Source organism: Myxine glutinosa, chromosome 9, assembly GCF_964187855.1.
Source record: "Myxine glutinosa chromosome 9, kmMyxGlut1.1, whole genome shotgun sequence".
In the NCBI taxonomy this organism is placed as follows: domain Eukaryota; kingdom Metazoa; phylum Chordata; class Myxini; order Myxiniformes; family Myxinidae; genus Myxine; species Myxine glutinosa.
In genome coordinates this window covers 96,087,334-96,108,676 of record NC_136269.1, presented here as the reverse complement: position 1 = coordinate 96,108,676, position 21,343 = coordinate 96,087,334, and the positions used below count along the sequence as shown (strand labels likewise).

The 21,343-nt window shown below is 46.8% G+C and overlaps 1 protein-coding gene across 2 annotated transcripts in view; it reads left to right on the top strand.

Moving 5' to 3' along the window:
• Positions 1-21,343, top strand: part of LOC137435216 (FACT complex subunit SPT16) — a 109,580-nt gene that overhangs the window by 25,383 nt on the left and 62,854 nt on the right. For both annotated transcript variants that reach the window (XM_068128798.2, XM_068128797.2), the window contains exons 4-7: positions 191-343; positions 8,748-8,894; positions 9,097-9,248; positions 9,371-9,543. In XM_068128798.2, coding sequence (XP_067984899.2) covers positions 191-343; positions 8,748-8,894; positions 9,097-9,248; positions 9,371-9,543 — 625 coding nt within the window. The remainder of the gene's footprint in view (positions 1-190; positions 344-8,747; positions 8,895-9,096; positions 9,249-9,370; positions 9,544-21,343) is intronic.

The window sequence follows — 21,343 nt, the reverse complement described above, 5'->3', positions numbered from 1 at the left end:
ATGGAGTATTTGACAACAGTAGTTCCTTATCATAACTTTAAGAAGGGATTTTATGTTCTATGAAGTAATGCATATATTTATTTATGAAATTGTGGGGAAATACTTTGTTTCACTGTCAGCTTGGCAACCTATGAGATGCAAGTGGTCATATCCTGTGTCCTGAGGTGCCATGTGTCTGTTGTTTGCAAAGGGGAGCGATAACCAAACCAACTTTGAGAAGCTACTTGATGGCATCAAAGCCAGCAAAGGTGGTGTGAGCATTGGTGTGTTTGCCAAGGACAGTTATGCTGGCAGCTTCTGCAGTAGCTGGAAACAGGCGCTGGATAAGCATAATTTTAAAAAGGTAGGGCTGTAATTGTGAATTTGGATAAATGAACAATGACATATTGACTTGGTGATAATCACCTCCTGCTTATATATAAAAACTTCTGATTGTGATAAAGTCTTTAATGCTTTGTACAAGTACCGTGTTACTTTTTATTTTTATTTTGTTGTATACCAGGGCGAAGCTCGTATAAAAGCTAACACATAGAACATATAATAACGTTTGTGGGAGACAAGAGGGGGAGAGAGAGAGAGACGGAAGCGCAACAACAGTAGGGAACGGGGACATCGGATCTGTGGAAGAGAGAGAGCTGGGGCGGGGTACACAGGATAAACAAGATAGACACTACACGGGCTTTCAGGAAAGAAAACAGGGAATTTTGAATGAGGTGGTTTTGGGGTGGATTACCAGGGGTAGAAAAGATCAAGGTTTTGGATGGTGGAAGATATGAGATGGTGATGAACAGCTGTTTTGTAGACTTGGAGAGAGGAGTGGGATTGAAGAGTTTGGGAGTTTGTTAAAAGAGGAATGAAAGTTGGAAAATTAAAACTTGATCTTTGAAGAAGAAAGGAGGTGTGTGTGTGTGTGTGTGTGTGTGTGTGTGTGTGTGTGTGTGTGTGTGTGTGTGTGTGTGTGTGTGTGTGTGTGCGTGTGTGTGTGTGTGTGTATGTGTGTGTTACCGTTGGTGTGTGTTACCTTTCGTAATTAGGAGCGTTAAAGTGGTGCCCGGAACCATCTTGCACTCTCCGTGTCAGGATTGCTGGTCTTACTTTGTCTCACTCAAACGATAGCTACTGGACTAGCTTCAATCTCTTTATCGCAAACAAACATCATACACTTTTTAATCATACAATTTTCTTACTCATTTTCACTCCTCACTTTTACATTCTCTCTCTTTTACCTCTCCTAATATCTGGCCTCTCTGATTCTCTCTTTCTTCACTTTTCTATCAATGCAGCTCTTTTATTTGAGGCCTGGCCTCGATGAGGACAATATAGTCCGTGACTGGAGCCTTCAACATTAAAAAAAAAAGAAAAAAGTCGTGGCCAAAAATATTGGCACCCTTACACTTTTTTCAAATAATGCACCATTTCTTCCAGAAGATTGTTGAAATAAAAAAATCATTTAGTATCCACATTTGTATTTCTTTGGTTTGCAGTGGAACAAAACCAAAAAAAACCTGATAAAATTATGAAATCTTAGGTTATTCCACACAGAAATCCTAAAATGGCCCGGACAATATTATTGGCACCTTTTAGAAGTTGTTAGAAATAATTAGATTTCAAGCAGGTTATTTTCCTTTCCATAGGAATTGAACTCACATGTGGTGAGTTGCAGGTGCCTGCAATATAAAAATCACTCATTCAACCAGTTTGAAGAGAGAAAAGGACTCATTCTGCTGTTTTGTGTCACCGCAATGAGCATGGAGAAAAGAAAGAACACCAGAGAATTGTCTGAGGAGGTCAGACACAAGAATGTAGCCAAGCATGGACAATCTCAAGGCTACAAGTCCATCTCCAGACATTGATGTTCCTGTGTCCACCGTACGCAATGTTATCAGGAAATTTAAGGCCCATGGCACTGTAGCCAACCTCCCTGGACTTCCCTTGAACAAAGGATTGTTTGAATGGTGGAGTAAGCACCTCGATCAACTGCCAAACAGATTCAAGCTGATCTTCAGACACAAGGTACGATGGTTTCAACTCGCACCATCCGTCGTTAACTCGATGAAAGGGGGTTCTATGGTAGGAGACCCAGGAGGATCCCACTTCTGAGAGAGACCTAAAACACACCTGAACAAGCCAAAATTTGCAGATTTGCACAAGCTCAAACAAAGTTGGTTGGAGGAGCGTTACTGAACAGCAATCTTCAATTCTTTCCACAGATTCTCAATGGGATTCAAGTCTGGGTTTGGTTGGGCCACTCGAGGACTTTCACGTTCTTGTTCTGAAGCCATTCCAGTGTTGCTTTGGCTCTATGCTTGGGGTCATTTTTCTGTTGGAATGTAAATATTTGCTGCAGTCTAAGGTCTTTTGCACTCTGAAGCAAGTTCTCCTCAAGGAGTTACCTGTATTTGGCTCCATTCATTGTTTCCTCTATCCTTACAAGTCTCCCAGTCCCTGCCACTGAAAAGCATCCCCATAGCATGATGCTGCCACTACCACCAACATGCTTCACAGTAGGGATGGTGTTAGATGGGTGATGAGCTGTGCTCTGTTTCTGCCATATGTAGTGCTTTGCATTCAGGTCAAAGAGTCGACTTTTCGTCTCATCAGACCACATAATCTTTTGCCTCGTGCTCTGAGTCTTTCACGTTCCTTTTTGCAAACTCCAGGCGTGCTGTCATGTGCCTTTTTCTCAGGAATGGCTTAGGTCTGGCCACTGTTACGTGGTCCCCTCGGTGAATACCTGGTCTCGGTGACCCCCGGACCGTGAGAGGAACTCCGCCAGCAAGCTGTATTATATATGCGCTTTCGCCACGCAATCCATATGAATTTCACCCAGGAGACAACTGATGTTCAAGGATATATTTCCAATGGTAATGATACCATACAATTTCAAAGACACAACCACGGAGATTTTCCCCGAGCAATCAACAATACACAACCATCAACAATATTTCAATGACACAACCACGGAGATTTTCCCCGAGCAATCAACAATACACTACCATCAACAATTCCCCAGCCACAATCAATTCCCTATGAGTAAGATGGCCATCTTATATATGTGTGTCCCGGTGAGTACTCACGACACCCTTTTGGTCTCGGTCCCGCACAATGTCTCTGGGCCCCTCCTGACCAAGATGATGGTCGCCGTCGCCGCACTCGGGCGGTTGAACGAACCCCGGGTGGACGTGTTTCCACCGGGCAGGTATCGTACCAGGCACCGTGGCTGCAGCCCCTCGTGGCCACGCGAAGCGGATACGGTAGAGCAAGCCAAACCCCACGCCGCTTGCAAGGCGCGTTAGGCCCCAACGTGCGACCCGCACGCGTCTGTTTAGACGGTGCCGCGAACGATACCAGACGCGGGGTCGATGCACGGCCCCACGTCAACTTGACGTCTCCACCGGGCCGGTACACGTCCCGGTGATTCCTCTCGCCAGACAGGCTTCGGAACGCCGCTTTTCCACGCAGCGCAAGGTCGATCCCACCTTTTGGTCGGAGCGGGGCGAGGAAGAATAATACTCGTCCTTTTTTCCTCGTGTCTTTTCCTCTTCCGTTTCCGGTCACTTCCGTTTCCGGCCACTCCCTCAGAAGGGCTCCTGACCCTCCAACCACAACAACTACACAACAACTTAATATACTACACACGGATAAGCAAAGACCTGAATGGTAATTCACATACATTCACATAAATATGTAACACTCCCCCCCTTCAAGAAAGAAAGTTTGAACCCAGCGAAAACTTTCTTTGCCGGCCAATTTGGAGAAACAAACCAGATAACTCAACCCCCCCCCCCCCCACATTATCCGTTCCCCCCGGGCACAGTTATCACTTAAAAATAAAGCAACCAAAATTTCACCACAACCCCTCCAGATTACTCCCTCTGGACTAAGTACCAACAACGACATTGTCCCTGCCAAATCAAACTCCATCTCATGACCCTCTGACTTTGACCGTCAGTTTCTTGGGAATGAAGGTTAAGGGGTTGATCAAAGATCCAAAGTTAAGCAACTCGATAGCACTTTTTCCGGGAGGCCAAGCCGAGTATTCACTACATGGATGCCTTTAGGAACGCGGAGTTCACGGTTAGTCCGTGCAGGAAAGTTCTCTACATGGGCGCCTTGAGGAACGTGGAGTTCACGGTTAGTCCGTGCATGAAAGTTCACTACATGGACGCCTTTAGGAACGGCGTTCACGGTTAATTCGTGTAGGAATCTTGGCTCGGCGGCTCCGCCGCCTTCAGTGCTTCAACTTCTCAGAACTTCCCTAATAATTAGGGTGGGACCACTGGTCCCTGTAGTCCCATGAATAGCGGTCTCCTTCTCGGCCACTACCAAAACTACCGCCCAGTTGTCCTCTCCTGTCGACCTCTCGACGCCTACGAAATGCCTTCCCTACTGTTATGGTCCGACCCTCCAAATCCTTGCCATTCCAATTCTTCTCTGCCTCTCTGGCGTCTTTTGTGCTGGCAAACGTGACAAAGCCGAACCCTCTTGACTGTTGCGTTTCCCAGTCTCTTACCAACCGCACTTCCACCAGCGGCCCATATCTGTTGAAGACAGAGGTCAGAACTTCTTCCTCTGTTTTGAAGTTCAGTCCCCCTACAAATAACTTGGCACTTTGGTCGCCATCCCGAGCTGGTGTGATGTTATTTTCCCTGCTGGGCTCTTTACCAACCCTCAGGTTACCATAAACTTGACCCCCGGCCAAATCATTCCCGATAACCACAGATACACCCTCTACAGGAAGCGTGGCTTGTAAACCGACGGTGACCGGTCCTGACACCAAATCGGACTCCAACTGGATGACCTGAAGGGGAGCACTAACACCGCCCCCGATCCCCTGTAAACGAACACTATCCCCCGCTGCCGTCTCCTCGGACCATGGCAAAATGCCTTCAAGCATTAAAGATTGATGGGCCCCTGTGTCCCTCAATATCCTAACCGGTCTCCGGTTAGTCGAGGCTCCATCCAGTGACACAAACCCCTCTGAAATAAATGGTTGGTAACCCTTTTGATGGCGATTTCTTACGCTAGCCATCGCATTCGGAGTTGTAATAGTCGGACTCCGCTCTGGGTTGTCCCTTTTCATGAGGTAACAACTGGACATCAAGTGTCCAGGTTTCTTGCAAAACGCGCAAGTAGGCCCGGAGGAAAAACTCGGGGTCTGCCTCGGGCCCCCCGAACTATAAGTTTGTCTTGGGCCCGCATCCCTCTGATTTCGAACCGGTGGGGTATCATAGTTGTCCCCATAATCATCTCGAGGCCGCCGCCATGTATGGTCGTTCTCCGCACCTGCTGTTCCCCACCTCCCCTGCGGAGATCTAGGCGAGGAGTTAGGTTCGTGGACCCCTATTCGGTGGGTTAAGGCATAATCATCTGCCATGGTGGCTGCGTCCCACAACTTTGGTACCTTCTTTTCGTGCAGGTACACTTTGATGTCCTCGTGGACACACTGCTGGAATTCCTCCACCAGGATCAAGTCCCGCAATGTCTCGAAGTCTTTCCCGACTCCTTTTGACTCACACCACCGATCAAACATGTTTTCTTTCACTCTGGCAAACTCCACATGGGTCTCACTCTCCCTCTTCCTGGCATTCCTGAATTTTTGCCTGTAAGCTTCCGGAACCAACTCATAGGCCTTGAGGATGTGCTTCTTCAGTACCTCATAATCTGCACATTGGTCCATTGGTAGCGCCGAATAAATTTCCTGAGCTTTCCCCACCAGCACACTTTGCACGAGTATGGTCCAGGCCTCCTCCGGCCAGTTTAATTGTCGAGCCACTTTCTCAAAGTGTGGGAAAAATTTCGCCACTTCTTTTTCACTGAACGGTGGAACCAGCCTCACATGTCTGCCCACATCCCAGGTTTTCTGGTTAGGTGTCGACCCCGTCAGCAAGGGTGGTGCCTCTCCCCGTTCTCTCATTAACTCCAGCTCCTTGAATTTGATTTCTTGCTGAAGCTCCATGTCACGTTCCTTTAATTCCCTTTCCGCTTTCCTCTCCTCTGCTTCGAGGTCCCTTGCAGCTCTCCTCTCCTCTGCTTTTCTCCCTTCTAACCTTTCCTGGAGTTCTCGTTCCACTCTCCTTTCCTCTGCTTCTGCTTTCCTTTCTTCTTCTTTTAACCTTTCCTGGAGTTCTCGTTCCACTCTCCTTTCCTCCGCTTGTTTCTCTTCCCTCCTCTCTTCTGCTTTCCTTTCTTCTTCTGCTCTTTCCTTTTCTGCTTTCCTTTCTTCTTCTGCTCTTTCCTTTTCTGCTTTCCTTTCTTCTTCTGCTCTTTCCTTTTCTGCTTTCCTTTCTTCTTCTTTAATCCGTTCCTGGCTCCGTAACTGCAACTCCAGTTTCCGGAGCTCAACGTCTTCTGGTTCTTCGGGTAGCCACTCCCAGGCTAACTCGTCCCATGTTCCTAATCCCACCATAGATTGTATCACCGTGGCCTGCAACTCTGCCTTCCTCAAATTAGTTCGGACCTCCAAGTTAAAATGTTTGGCCAATTTCAAGAGGTCCGACTTTAGCAACGCTCGGAACTGTGCCTCACTCGGGGTTACCCCAAAGTTCTGTGCCACAAACGCCATGGTGCCTATCGTTAACACCTGTTAACCTTCACCCAAGACTTTACCCCAATTTCTCAAAAAAAAAAAATTACCAATTAATAATTAATTAATAAATTTTAATTAATAAAAAAATTATTATTTTATTATTTTATACAATTTTACATCCCGGACGTAGACCCAATTGCGAAACCGCAAATCGTAATTTGGACGAGCCCCCAATTCTGTTACGTGGTCCCCTCGGTGAATACCTGGTCTCGGTGACCCCCGGACCGTGAGAGGAACTCCGCCAGCAAGCTGTATTATATATGCGCTTTCGCCACGCAATCCATATGAATTTCACCCAGGAGACAACTGATGTTCAAGGATATATTTCCAATGGTAATGATACCATACAATTTCAAAGACACAACCACGGAGATTTTCCCCGAGCAATCAACAATACACAACCATCAACAATATTTCAATGACACAACCACGGAGATTTTCCCCGAGCAATCAACAATACACTACCATCAACAATTCCCCAGCCACAATCAATTCCCTATGAGTAAGATGGCCATCTTATATATGTGTGTCCCGGTGAGTACTCACGACACCCTTTTGGTCTCGGTCCCGCACAATGTCTCTGGGCCCCTCCTGACCAAGATGATGGTCGCCGTCGCCGCACTCGGGCGGTTGAACGAACCCCGGGTGGACGTGTTTCCACCGGGCAGGTATCGTACCAGGCACCGTGGCTGCAGCCCCTCGTGGCCACGCGAAGCGGATACGGTAGAGCAAGCCAAACCCCACGCCGCTTGCAAGGCGCGTTAGGCCCCAACGTGCGACCCGCACGCGTCTGTTTAGACGGTGCCGCGAACGATACCAGACGCGGGGTCGATGCACGGCCCCACGTCAACTTGACGTCTCCACCGGGCCGGTACACGTCCCGGTGATTCCTCTCGCCAGACAGGCTTCGGAACGCCGCTTTTCCACGCAGCGCAAGGTCGATCCCACCTTTTGGTCGGAGCGGGGCGAGGAAGAATAATACTCGTCCTTTTTTCCTCGTGTCTTTTCCTCTTCCGTTTCCGGTCACTTCCGTTTCCGGCCACTCCCTCAGAAGGGCTCCTGACCCTCCAACCACAACAACTACACAACAACTTAATATACTACACACGGATAAGCAAAGACCTGAATGGTAATTCACATACATTCACATAAATATGTAACACCACTCTCCTATAAAGTCTGGGAGAGACTGTTGTCCTTCCAGCAGGTTCTCCCATCTCAGCCAAGGAACTGTGTAGTTCTGTCAGAGTGGTCATTCGGTTCTCGGTCTTCTTTCCCAAAGGACTAAAGCACTCAAAAGACCCTCAATGACCCCACGGACCAAGAGGACCCAAAGACTCTTCATGACCCCGGAGACGCAAAAGACCCCTAAGAGCCATATTGTACCGAAGACCTGAAAGTCCCTTTAGACCCCAAGATCCGTAAGACCCCCAAGATTCCTTTTTCCTTTAAGACCCTTTCAATACTTTAGACACCTTTAGATCCCATCACCTTTTAGACCTTTTATAACCGTTAGACCCCTAGAACCTTTAGACCTATACACCCCTTAAATCCCTTTCTACCCCTTACACCTTAACACCATTTAGACACCTTAGACCCTTCAGCCAGAGTAGACAGCTTGGACCCATGACCATTTTGAGCTTTAGACAACTTGGACCTTTTTAGATTACAAATAAATAACATCACCAATATTACAAATAAATTTTTTCAGAATAAATGTTTGTATTATGATTGGTGTAAATCATGACAACACAATAACTTTCATACAGTCATTATTCTCAGTTAAAACAAGCCTGTACCTCTGTAGTGGCATGTGGTGAGGAGAGTGCAGCGAGTTGTCTGTCCGTCCGTGATAGGTTTTCGTTGCTGTGATAACTTAAGAACAGCTGAAGGGATTTAAATCAAACTTAGATCGAGTATATGTAAAGATGAACTGATTCAAATTTTGCATCAAAGGTCAGAGGTCATGTCAGGTAAAATGTGATGGTTGAGAACAGCTAAAGGGATTTAAATCAAACTTGATAGAAGTATGTTTAATGATTTAATAATGTGGGCGGATGAATATCTGTCTACGTCGCAACGATCAAGAGTGCTGTTCTTGTTATACTTGAGAATGCCTGGCGATATTATTGGGTTAAGTGTGTGTGATATGTTCCAGGTGGATGTGAGTAATGCTTTGGCATTGACTATGGTGGTAAAGGAGGAAGATGAATTGGCACAGGTAAAAAAAGCTGCTGCCATCACATCAGCGGTGTTCACCAAGTATGTCAAAGAGCAGGTCCTGTCACTTGTTGATGACAATAAGGTAAGAGCCCAAAGTGTTTGATTTTTTTTGGGGGGGGGGTGGGGTGGTGGGGGGAGCATTGTATGTTTTTTGGTTACTGTCGTTTTGGTTACGTTTTTTGGTCAAATCTTTTTCTGTTTTTTGTTTTTTCCTTATTTGTCTCTTACCACTGCTATATGGTGTGATGTTTGTATATCTCAATTTTATCCATGTGTGCAAGCAGAAAATTAGCCATGATAGCTTGGCAGATGGAATCGAAAAGGCGATAGAGGATGGAAAGTACTTGGCTGGTGCTGACCCCAGCATGGCAGAGATGTGCTACCCACCAATTGTGCAGAGTGGCCCAAACTGTGTTTTCAAATACAGTGCTGTGAGGTTTGTTCATTTTAAATCTCTTCCCGATTGACTTCAGTTTGGTCAAACCCATCATGCAGTCTCCTGATACTTGTATGTTGTGTTACTTTGGTGAAGTGCTGTGGGGCTGTTATACATTGCAGTGACAAAAACCTCTTGCATTTTGGGACCATAATCTGTGCGTTTGGCATACGGTTCAACTCGTACTGCTCCAACTTGGTGCGCACATTCATGGTGGATCCAACACCCAAAATGCAGGAAAACTACACTTTTCTGCTGTCTGTGCATGAGGAGCTACTCCAAATGCTAACGCCTGGTATTTGACGTATTTTTTTTCATTTTCCAACTTTGTTGTACAAGTAAATGTGTAAATTAATATTATATGTATGTATAATTCATATACAGAGTGATTATATACAGTGCCCTCTAAATATTGGAACAGTGAAGTCAATGTTTTTTTTGGGGGTTTTTTTGTATACAAGATCGAGGCTCGTGTAAGAGTGAACATTAATGGCAAAAAATAATAATAACGGACACATAAGACATAATAAAGGGAGCGGGAGACAAAATGGGGAAGCACAATGTACAACAGCAGAGAACAGGTACAATGGAAGATCTGTGGGAGGGAGAGGGCTTGGGGAGAGGAGGCATGGGAAGGTGGGGGTGGGAAAGTATAAAACACATGGACACTGCTAGAACTTTCAGGAAAGAAAGAAGTCGGTATTTCAAAAAAAAAGTGGATTTGGGGTGAATTAATGGGGGTAGAAGAGATCAAGGTTTTGGATGGGGGAAGATAAGAGATGGTGGTGAACAGCTGTTTTAAAGACCTGGAGGGAGGAGTGGGATTGAAGAGAGTGAGGGAGTTTGTTCCAGAGGCGGGAGTAAAGAGGAGTGAAGGTGAGCAGAGAGTCTTGATTTTGGCAGTTTAACCATAAGAGGGTTGCAGGCAGATCTTGTGCGGACCTGTAGGAATATTTGCGGGACAGAGCCCAGAGAGAGCTGGGGGGGCAAGGCCAGAGAGGAGTCGGTAGAAGACAGAAAGACCACCAAACCTGCCTGTGGTGAGTGAGTAAAAAGGCCCTCTGAGTTAGCTTCATCGTGGGAGATTCCAATGATTCTGAAATAGGGTTAGGGTTGGGGTTGTTACCGTTTGGTTATTGTTATTGCCTCTTGCCCAACTTATTATTGCCTAACTTGTTATTGTTATTGCCCAAACCCTATTTTGTTATTGCTATATACACAATAAATTTGGATATGAGGCGAGAGTACAGGTCAGCTTTTATTTCCTGGTATTTCTTTGCATATATGTTTTACCACTGTAGAACAATAGCACTTATTATGTTCAGTTCCCCCCCCATTTTAGGTAAGCATAGGTATTTAAACAAATGACTGGTAGGTGTTTCTTATTGCTCAGGTTTCTTGTTGCATTGATTATGAATGAATATATTGTTGCGGATATGAGGACTGTATATTTTTTTTGATTGTGTTGTATTGTGGTAAATTGGTGTGAATTATTATTATTGTTGTTATTGTTATTCTGTGCCTCCTGCCTCCGGAGCTGTGTAAAGATCAAAAGGGCGTTCCATAATTAGTCCACAAGCATACACGTCAGCCAATCATAGAATATCCATGTTCGATAGTTATATCTTATTCTGTGTTTTAGGATAAGGCTGTGTCTCCCATTAATAGAAATACTCCATTGCACCAGTGAAAGAGATAGATTCCCTTCATTCCCACTCCCAAAACTTCCATTCCCATTCCCAAAACCTCCCTTCCAATTGCCTTCCGCATTTTGGGCGGTTTTCTTCAACCACCATTGGCCACGAGGTAGGGTTGGGGAAGAAAGGCGTGTCTCCACCTCGTCATAGAGGGGAGGAGTGAGCCAGCCCCACTCGACCAACCATGAGCCAGGGGTTTGGCTAGAGAGGGCGGAGGAAGAGCGATCGGGGAGGTTCGCAAAGGTTGAGGGGCGGGGGCCTATATAACCCAAGGCAGGGCGTGTCCAGGAGGAGATGCGTTTTTACAGAGGAGAGCAGAAGACAGAAAGGCCTGGAGTTGGTCGCAAGGAGTTGGTCACAGTGAGTTGGTCTGAGTCGGTTGCCAGAGGAGGGTCAGTGGTTGCGTTGGTTGCGGTGGTAAGGAGTCGGTGGTCAGTTGGTTGCGGTGAGGAGTCGGTGGTGAGGAGTGAGAGAAACAAGAAAGAGTTGAGGGTTTGGACCAGACGAGTGGGACAAGGCCTGGCAAAGCACGCGACGTAAACAGCAGCCAAAATAGCAGCGTGGGGCCTGGCCTGAACGGCGGCTGCTAAACGCGCCGGTTGTGCTGCGGGACCCCCTTGGACCTCCCTCTCCCTCCAGCCATCCACATCCTGCCATTCCTGCAATTCCCCGCGTGAGTCAGTGTCTTTTGTTTGTTCTGTCCTGGGTTAATTAAGCTGTATAAGTTAATAATTGCACTGTGTCTCTAATCCTTCTGTATATTATTTTATTATCTTTCCTTCTCCTTGGTTACTTTGAGCATGTAAATAGTAGGAATAAATTTAGTGGTATTTCCAACCTTTTTGTCTTCTGCTTCTTCTTCTTCACATCCGTGTCGCCTTTGTCTTTTCCCTATTGACTAGCTGTGGTGCGATCCGGCCAAAGTCCTGGGTGAATCGGGTGAGTCAGGGATCCTGTTAGGTCGCGGCAATACCAAACCGCTCGGTAACTAACATCTTAATCCGCGATCTGTAACAATTGGTGTCAGGAGTGGGATTCGGACCTGGGACTAAATTTATTTAGCCCAAATTTTGGACACCAATTGTGTTAGTACTGCAACAATTGGTGTCTGGGAGTGGGATTCGAGGCCCGAACCAAATTTTTAAAACGAATAGAGGGAAAAAAAAAATTTGGTCAAAATTACGAGCTGCCGAAATTTGTTTTGTGTAAAGCAAAACCCGAATTTTGAAATCGCGCCATGGCTGGTCAAGGCGACGGGATGCCGGTGGGAGAGATAGACGGGGTAGAATCGACCCAGGACCTCGGGGAAATGTATGTGGAGGAAAGGGTGGAGGAGAGTAAAGAAGGTGTGGTTGAGGGGGTATCAGGTGCACAAAATGGCGCTCTCGTGCACGTGGTTACAGCGGCACCAAATTTAGCCACGCCCATGGTCGCGGCAGCCGAGCCAGAGATGCCAGAGTACGTGCGAGTCTTTATGATTGAAATGATGGCAAAAATGAGGGCTCAGAGTGAGCAAATTAAGGCTCAGACTGAGCAAATTGAAGCAACAACGAAAGAAATGAGGGCCGATATGGAGAAAAGGGAGCAGAGGGACAGAGACCGCAAGTTGGGCGAAAGGGTCCCACGGGTGCACGACGAGGTAAAGCGGGTCGAAAAGCGCTGGTTGAGCGAAGCGGAGGAAAGCACGGGTACAATGACGGGGGTAGAAATCGCGACACGGGGTTTGGAAAAGCCGGCGACCGCTGAGGTAGAGGAGGGTGTTTTATTAAAGCCAACGGTCGTCGAGGTGAGTAAAGAAAAAGCGGAAGTGGGCATTAAAATTGAAGAGATGACGGAGGTAGCCCGGGAATTGCAGGGAGAAATGGATTATGTACAAAGTCCCTGCTCAAATCATGATGATGTACTCGTTAATCCAAATGGAAGTTTGCAGGTTTTGGTGCAGGGAGGAAGAAGAACCCCGAAGGTGAGACGTGCTGTGTATTGTGCGGGGAGATTTTGTAAGAGGATGTTTAGCGACAAAAGAATTTTCACGCGCTTGGGATCGAGGAAGCATCCGGGCGTTGGTGAAGGGTCCCGTGTGAGTGGAAATGGCACGCGTGGGAGGAAAAAGTGTGCGTCGGCGAATGGGTGTGGTTTTGTGAGGGTGAAAGGGGTAGCGTATGCTTGTAAGCATGCAAGTAAAGCATCGACGGTAACCAGGTTAGCGGTTAGGGCGACGGATAGCCGATGCGAGCGCTCGGTGCGAGGGGTGCTTTGTTGGGTGCGAGGCCCGGCGCGGGTCGATGCTGCGTCGCTTCTCTTTGAAGCGTCGTTGCCGATTCGGGCTTGGCCCCGCCCTGCACGGTCGAGTCCGGGCCTTGGCGGGCGAGGCGACCGGTCCGGTTCAAGGGCGAGTGGGAGGAAGCGGAACGGTGCCCCCTCGTGGGGACGGGGTTCCGACCGGGGGAGATTGAGCCATCGGGCCCGGGACCGCAAGGTGCCGCGCCGAGATGGTGCGTGGAGCCTCGGTCCAACCAAACCACCTCCCTTGAACCGAAAGCCGGACGGATTCAACCTGCAGGCGACCAAACCACCCGAATTCATTGCTCGGCTTTACGAACCGAGTTTAATGATGTCACGGCGCACCGAGAGGATCTAATAAGTAGACTGTGTGATGAGGTTAGTGTTTTGGACCCAAAATTAGAAAAAAACAAAATTTGATGATGGGCAAAGGATTGGCAGTAATGATTGGCAGATGATGGGTAGTGATTGGCAAAATTTTTGATTTGTTGAAATTTGATGTGCAAAATTGGTAGTGGGAGATGCCCGATGTGGTGGGATGGCAAACTCTGTCATCCCTCACGGGTGGGGCAAAGGAGCAATAGATTATGGGGTGTATGGCAGTGAAAACTAGCCCGGGTGGGTTAGGATAATGATAGGGCCCTAGAAGATGACATTAGGTAACGTTAAGATTAGTTAGTGACTGATACCTGTAGTGGGGACGCAGGTAGATTAGTATGGATGATAATGACGAGGGAGCGCAATAGTTTAAAGGGACGACTGGGAAGCGCAATAGTTTAAAGGGACGACTGGGAAGCGCAAGTTTCAGAAGGGAGTAGTTAGCTGAGATGATGCCGTGTGTGTGAAGATTGAACAGGTGAGAATTGAACAGGTGTGATTGCACAGGTGTGCAACTGAACAGGTGTGTGGAGCAGTGTATGAGGGAGTAGTGGTGATTGCGTGTTGTGTTGACCAAATGGTCCAGGAAGAGGAGGAGGGTGCAGGTGGCACCAGGTAGGATTGCACAGGTGTGCAACGACAGGTGAATGAAAGACAGGTGTATGGAATAAATGGTATGGAGTATTGGAATGGATGGTCGTGGAGTGAGTACGGTAGAAATTGTGGAGTGGAGTGGATGGTGCGAAGGTGTGAATGGGGGAAGAGTGGACCCCCATCACGGATACCCGGGGCGGGTAGTGTAAGTGTTAGGTAGAGGGTACAGGTAAATTGTGGTTGGATATTGGCATCTGTGGTGCGGGTGAAAGAATGGTCTTTGGATGGGTGCATTAGTGTTGTGGAAATGGCTGGGCGTGTAGCCTGTTAGTGTGTGTAGTTGGTTGGGCACTCCACCACTGTGAGGATGTCGGCCAGGTGAGGCCGCAGGTGGGCTCTGGGAGCCGGTAGTAGTTGTGGATGGGGCCCGAGGATCCGGAGGACGGACCCGGGTAGCCCAGTGCCAGAGGGCACCGAGTGGGGTGACAGAGCCAGGAGGGGCCTGCCCCAGTTAGATAGGTTAGGGTGAGGAGCTAGGTAAGCTCGGGTGGCAACTACAGTGGTGGAGGTGTGCAGCTGGGTAGACCTGCTGGGAGAGTTACACGTCGCAGCCCAGAAATTGTGCGAGGCACCGGGAGATGAATCGGGGGAGTGAGACCCCAAATTGAGAAGCACCACAGTTTGGTCAATGGGAATTGGTTTTTTAGAACCCATAGTGTAAGTTGGCCAATGGATTGGCAGGGAGAGACCCCGGGTAGTGTAAAGTGTGTTAAAGTCATTTAGAAAATAGTTAGGATGAAAGATCTCCTCGCACCATCTGCATCCACTCACCTGAGGTGACAGGTACTCCACACCATGCCATGTTTTGTTATTTTTACTGTGCAAATGTTTGGATGGTGAGACGCATCATGACGTGGGTGTGACATTGTGCTTTGATGTTCCATCTCTGCCTCCTTATGAGGATTGATGATGAATTTGGTGATGGCAAATTTTGAAGTAGAGGGATTGTGGAGACGAATTTGGTATAGGGGAAATATGGGGAAGACGTGACAGTAGTGACGAATTTGTAAATGTGTAGATTTTTGTACATATGGGGTAAGGGTAGGGTAGGTGACAGGGGGGTGACGTACGGTAGGGACGAGCTTTCTCACTTCGCCCTCCGTACGCATTTCGCCTTGCATTGCCTTATTGATGTGTACCCTTGTGACCTTACCCCTCGCTCAATTGTCTTTCCCCTTTTGTCTCCCACATGACCTGTGCGCCATTGGGTGCCGAGGGGAGCGTGCGTGGGTCGGCCATTGTGCGCCCGAAATTCCCAGAACCAGCTGTCTGCATCGATGCACCACATTATGGACCACATGCCTGTGGCCGAGCACCACTTATGGACCCCATGGGTTGGGGCAGGGCCCCTCTGCTGGAACCGGCCATGAGGGCCCGACATCTTGCTGGCGGACCTTGGCCACAGGGCACCGATGCCCCACAGGTGAACCACACTAGTCGGCCCTGTGGGCTATAAATAAAAGCAAATAAAAAGGACACATTGGGCACACTTTATTGAAAATAGGCCGCCAGTAAGCAAAGCAAAATGAAAATGACAACATCTGGAAGAACAAATAATAATCACCAGCAGAGGGAGCCGAAGAGCAAGAGACACCTGCAGGGTTAGGGGTTGTTGAATTTATTTTTGTTGAACACTCTGGAACAATGGTGACTGCACCGATTGGTGCTTGGGTGCTTGTATTGGTGCGTTTTTGGGTGCGTTCATGGTGCGTCGATGCAGAGCAGACTGTCTCCCCCCCAGAAAGAACAATCACAGGTCCTGGGTTAGTTTTGTAAATAAAAATAGCGTCATTGTAAATAATGCTTCCCACCGTCAGTGTATAGTTTGAAGACCATTCCGCAATTCGGTTAACTGTGGGCGTAAGTCTGTTAGGCAGGGTGCAATGGAGCAGCGGGACACATTTATTTATGTTTTAAAACTGGCGCACTCAGGGTCAGGTTAAAAGTAGAGGGAACTTACACCAACGTGTCACACTAAAAGTAAAAGTTGTAGGCCCGGGCCGTGCCTAAGAGGAGGAGGGTGCAGTGTTGCGGATATGAGGACTGTATATTTTTTTTGATTGTGTTGTATTGTGGTAAATTGGTGTGAATTATTTTTATTGTTGTTATTGTTATTCTGTGCCTCCTGCCTCCGGAGCTGTGTAAAGATCAAAAGGGCGTTCCATAATTAGTCCACAAGCATACACGTCAGCCAATCATAGAATATCCATGTTCGATAGTTATATCTTATTCTGTGTTTTAGGATAAGGCTGTGTCTCCCATTAATAGAAATACTCCATTGCACCAGTGAAAGAGATAGATTCCCTTCATTCCCACTCCCAAAACTTCCATTCCCATTCCCAAAACCTCCCTTCCAATTGCCTTCCGCATTTTGGGCGGTTTTCTTCAACCACCATTGGCCACGAGGTAGGGTTGGGGAAGAAAGGCGTGTCTCCACCTCGTCATAGAGGGGAGGATTGAGCCAGCCCCACTCGACCAACCATGAGCCAGGGGTTTGGCTAGAGAGGGCGGAGGAAGAGCGATCGGGGAGGTTCGCAAAGGTTGAGGGGCGGGGGCCTATATAACCCAAGGCAGGGCGTGTCCAGGAGGAGATGCGTTTTTACAGAGGAGAGCAGAAGACAGAAAGGCCTGGAGTTGGTCGCAAGGAGTTGGTCACAGTGAGTTGGTCTGAGTCGGTTGCCAGAGGAGGGTCAGTGGTTGCGTTGGTTGCGGTGGTAAGGAGTCGGTGGTCAGTTGGTTGCGGTGAGGAGTCGGTGGTGAGGAGTGAGAGAAACAAGAAAGAGTTGAGGGTTTGGACCAGACGAGTGGGACAAGGCCTGGCAAAGCACGCGACGTAAACAGCAGCCAAAACAGCAGCGTGGGGCCTGGCCTGAACGGCGGCTGCTAAACGCGCCGGTTGTGCTGCGGGACCCCCTTGGACCTCCCTCTCCCTCCAGCCATCCACATCCTGCCATTCCTGCAATTCCCCGCGTGAGTCAGTGTCTTTTGTTTGTTCTGTCCTGGGTTAATTAAGCTGTATAAGTTAATAATTGCACTGTGTCTCTAATCCTTCTGTATATTATTTTATTATCTTTCCTTCTCCTTGGTTACTTTGAGCATGTAAATAGTAGGAATAAATTTAGTGGTATTTCCAACCTTTTTGTCTTCTGCTTCTTCTTCTTCACATCCGTGTCGCCTTTGTCTTTTCCCTATTGACTAGCTGTGGTGCGATCCGGCCAAAGTCCTGGGTGAATCGGGTGAGTCAGGGATCCTGTTAGGTCGCGGCAATACCAAACCGCTCGGTAACTAACATCTTAATCCGCGATCTGTAACAATATGAATGATCGTTTTAAGGCCATTTTCCCTGCTAGAACGGGCGTTAGCCTTGCGGGCCCCATGACAATCATGGTTCCCTGTTTGAGGCAATGTTTTTATGGCCGGATGCCCTTCCTGACGCCAACCCTTGGTCGCGCTCTTACGATGCGCAGGGATACGGTGTACCTATTCTAAACCGGGGTACACACCGTGATCATTCATCCCAGCAAGCTGGTACTCAATTTGCCGACCTCGGAAGGATGACAGGCTGGGTCAACCCCCCTGGCGTTAATTCAGCGATCGACCGGGATTCGAACCCAGGATCCTAGGATCCCAAGCCGGCACCCTAACCGCTAAGCCAACATCAGGCTGTAAAAGATTGATTGTTCACCGTAAAAGAGCTGTGTATAGTCTTGGTTTTAGCCTTTGTAGTCCATGACCCACCAATCAATATTTTGGAGTTGACTACCAGAAAGGGGGACTAAAAGCCACTGTATTTTACAGTTAGGTTTAAGCCTGTATTAAATAAAAAGAATGTGATGGATATCCAAAAAGAGTAGCTAAAAACCTTTTTGCCAGCCATCTTGGAAAATGGCTGCCTCATTTTATCATATTAATGAAAATTCACAATAACTTTGTCATGGCTGATCTGAGGCATATACAACCCTTCACAAGATATGTTCAGTATAAAATTTGGCACATGCCAATATAACCTTTGTAAATATTGGTTCATTGGATTCCGAAATAATGGAGAAAATAGGTCAGAATTTGAATTTTTCTCTCACAAAATTGTTTTCACCTGCGGTCATGCTTACTGAAATATTTATGATATTTAACTTATTTAACATGCAGATATAAGGCAAGTATGAGCTTGAATGCTATTCTTCACGTTTCAGATAATTACTCGCATACTGATGTAGGTGTCCTTACATTTGTCATCACTGTCTGATGAGTCCTGCTGGTCATGCTCTGGCTCCTCATCATCACTGGCCATGTTGAAGGAAGTGTGCAACATGTACACTGCTGTACAGTTCAGGCCGTTAATGATGCATGAGCAGCCAGTTGGCTGACGACAGCGAGCACACTTGCGTGACATCAAACGGAGAACAACTTCGGGACCGGGGAATACTGACATCCCCTGGATAACAAGGCTGCCATCTTCACTTGTTGTCCATCTGTGCCCTTGACTGGGATTAGGAATATCTGGCAAATTCACTAAACTCCGTCGCCATATGGCCGGCCGCTTGGTCGTTAGATTGACTTGTGTGCTGTCGGAGCGTGCCTTCACATGGTGGAATTTGTGCCGATTCGAGCTCTCTTCATGTGGTGCAGAACATTTGGCATCCGAGTTCATTACTTAAGTCACTTTGGTGTTGAGACTGTAAAGTTGACAAACGAATGATGATGTTATTTGTGAATGATGTTCTGAATGATGCAGAACATGTCATTTGTCATGTTCCAGCTCGTTCCAAGTGATGCGAAGATGTCTATGAACTTCTGATCATGCAGGAGGATTTTCAAAGCTTTCATCTTTCCTTGCCCGGCAAATGCAGGGTGTCCCAACCAGTCCACGGATGAAGTCCTATCAGTGCCGCACACACATCACTACCCAGTGCAGCAGCACGTTTTATGATGTCAACAAGCCTAACAGATGATTTGGATCCACATCTGATTAATATTTTGCTGTGCACGTCTATGCTTATGCCGAGACAAATGAAGACATGTATGTCCTCTGGGATGCAAACAAGTGGCCGGAAGTTTCCTGCAGCATTTTTGGCATGCAACTGGATGTGTGTATCTGCCTCTTCTTGGCTGGAGTGGAGGTCATCAATTTTTTGCCAACCTTCAGTTAACTTGATGCACCTGTTACCAGGCCACGAAAAATGTGTTTAGCTACTCTTTTGTGATATCCATCACATTCTTTTATTCACTCCAGATATCAACCTAACTGGAAAATATAGTGGCTTTTAGTTCCCCTTTTTGGTAGGCAACTCTTGTCTGGCTCATGGACTATTACTTTTGCCTTTGGAGTCAGTAGGCATAAGCCAACATGAAGACCAGAGAACTGTCTATGAAAGAAAAAATAAGCTATTTGGAAGCTGAAAGAACAGAATCATTAAATTAGAACCATAGCACAACAATTGGGCAGAGCAAATACAACAATTTGGAATATTTTTTTAAATGAGGCAACCACTAGTGTACTTAGCAATAGACAGCAGCCATGTCGGCCAAGGAAAACTGCAGTTAATGGCAGATAAATCATCACAGTTGTGAAGTAAAAACCCTAAAACAACTGTCAGTAACATCACCAACAACTTCAAGAGTGCAGGGGTGAAAGTATCACAGTCTACCATTCACAAAAGACTTAGACAGCAGAATTACAAAGGCTTCACTGTAAGATGCAAACCTCTCGGCACCAACAATAGACAGGCTGGAGGGCAATTCCACCGTTACCGACAGTTTTTTTTTCATATATTTTCTCAAAATTCTAGCAACCTGTGTTTTCATTAGAGTGCTGATGCTGATCTTTTAACTTCATTCATACTCATTTGATGCATGAACACTTGACAGATCCTGGAGATCCCAGCTCTGCTGAATTCCCATCCAAGTTGTTGTAACTGATGTAAGATCCAATGTTACCCCATCGAAGACACCTCAGGTTATGTTGGAGAATTCTCTGAATTTAACATGACTGATCAACATGTTACTGATCAACATGTTGACAATGACAAGGACAATGCTTTAGCATATAGGTTTACAGTCGTCCCTCGCTATATCGCGGTTCACTTTTCGCGGCTTCGGTACATCGCGGGTTTTTCTCGCTAGTATATGTAAAATTATATCGCGGATTTTTCGCTATATCGTGGGATTTTGCGGTATAAATGTATTTTTATATACTATTATTTTAAATATTTTTGTGGTAAAATAAGCATTTTCTAGCCTAAAAAATTAAAAAACGTAAAAAAATAAGAAAAATACAGTAATTAAAACATATTACAAGAAATAAAATACTGTACATAGTGTACAGTAGAAGAGTAGACAAAGAGACAAAGAGTCGTGCGTATGGAAAACGCAGATGCGGCAGCTTCCACTTGCGCTAGTTACCCACGTAATGGGTAACTGTAATGCTCTTTCTGGCTGTGCAGTACATTCATCATCGTCATCACCTTCATCGTCATCAGTACTGCACAGCTAATTCATCATCATCTTCATCACGCATGTTGTAGTATTGAAGAGCCGGGGCTCTTGCTTGATACGGACGAAATGACGGGCAAGACACAAACTCGTCCGAGAAGATATTTATTCTCAAAACCAACTCGGGAACACTGAAAAGCCCATTTATCGGGCTGCATTATAAAGCACAACCAGAAACCGAAACCGAAAGCCACGCCTCTCAAGCGTGGCGTGCTTCGGCGGTCACGTCATCAACAGGTGTAACTGATTATACCCGCACGCGCGGCACGCTTTGGCGGTCACGTGACCAGCCACTCTGACGCCGGGGATCCCCGCCGGTGACGTCACCGGCTGGAGCAAGGAGATTCTGATGCTGGTCTTGCTTGGGGGATCCATGGGTCGCTACAGTATCTTCAATGGTGAGTACCCATTAGAATTTTATATGTTGTTAAAATTACGTATGTTTAAGAGTGTAAAAAGTGTTTAAGAGTATAGGAAGTGTTTATAAGAGTATGGGAAAGGTTAATAAGAGTGTGAGAAAGGTTAATACGAGTGTGGGAAAGGTTAATAAGAGTGTGGGGAGGGTCATAAAGCTTTAAAATATATATAAATAATAAA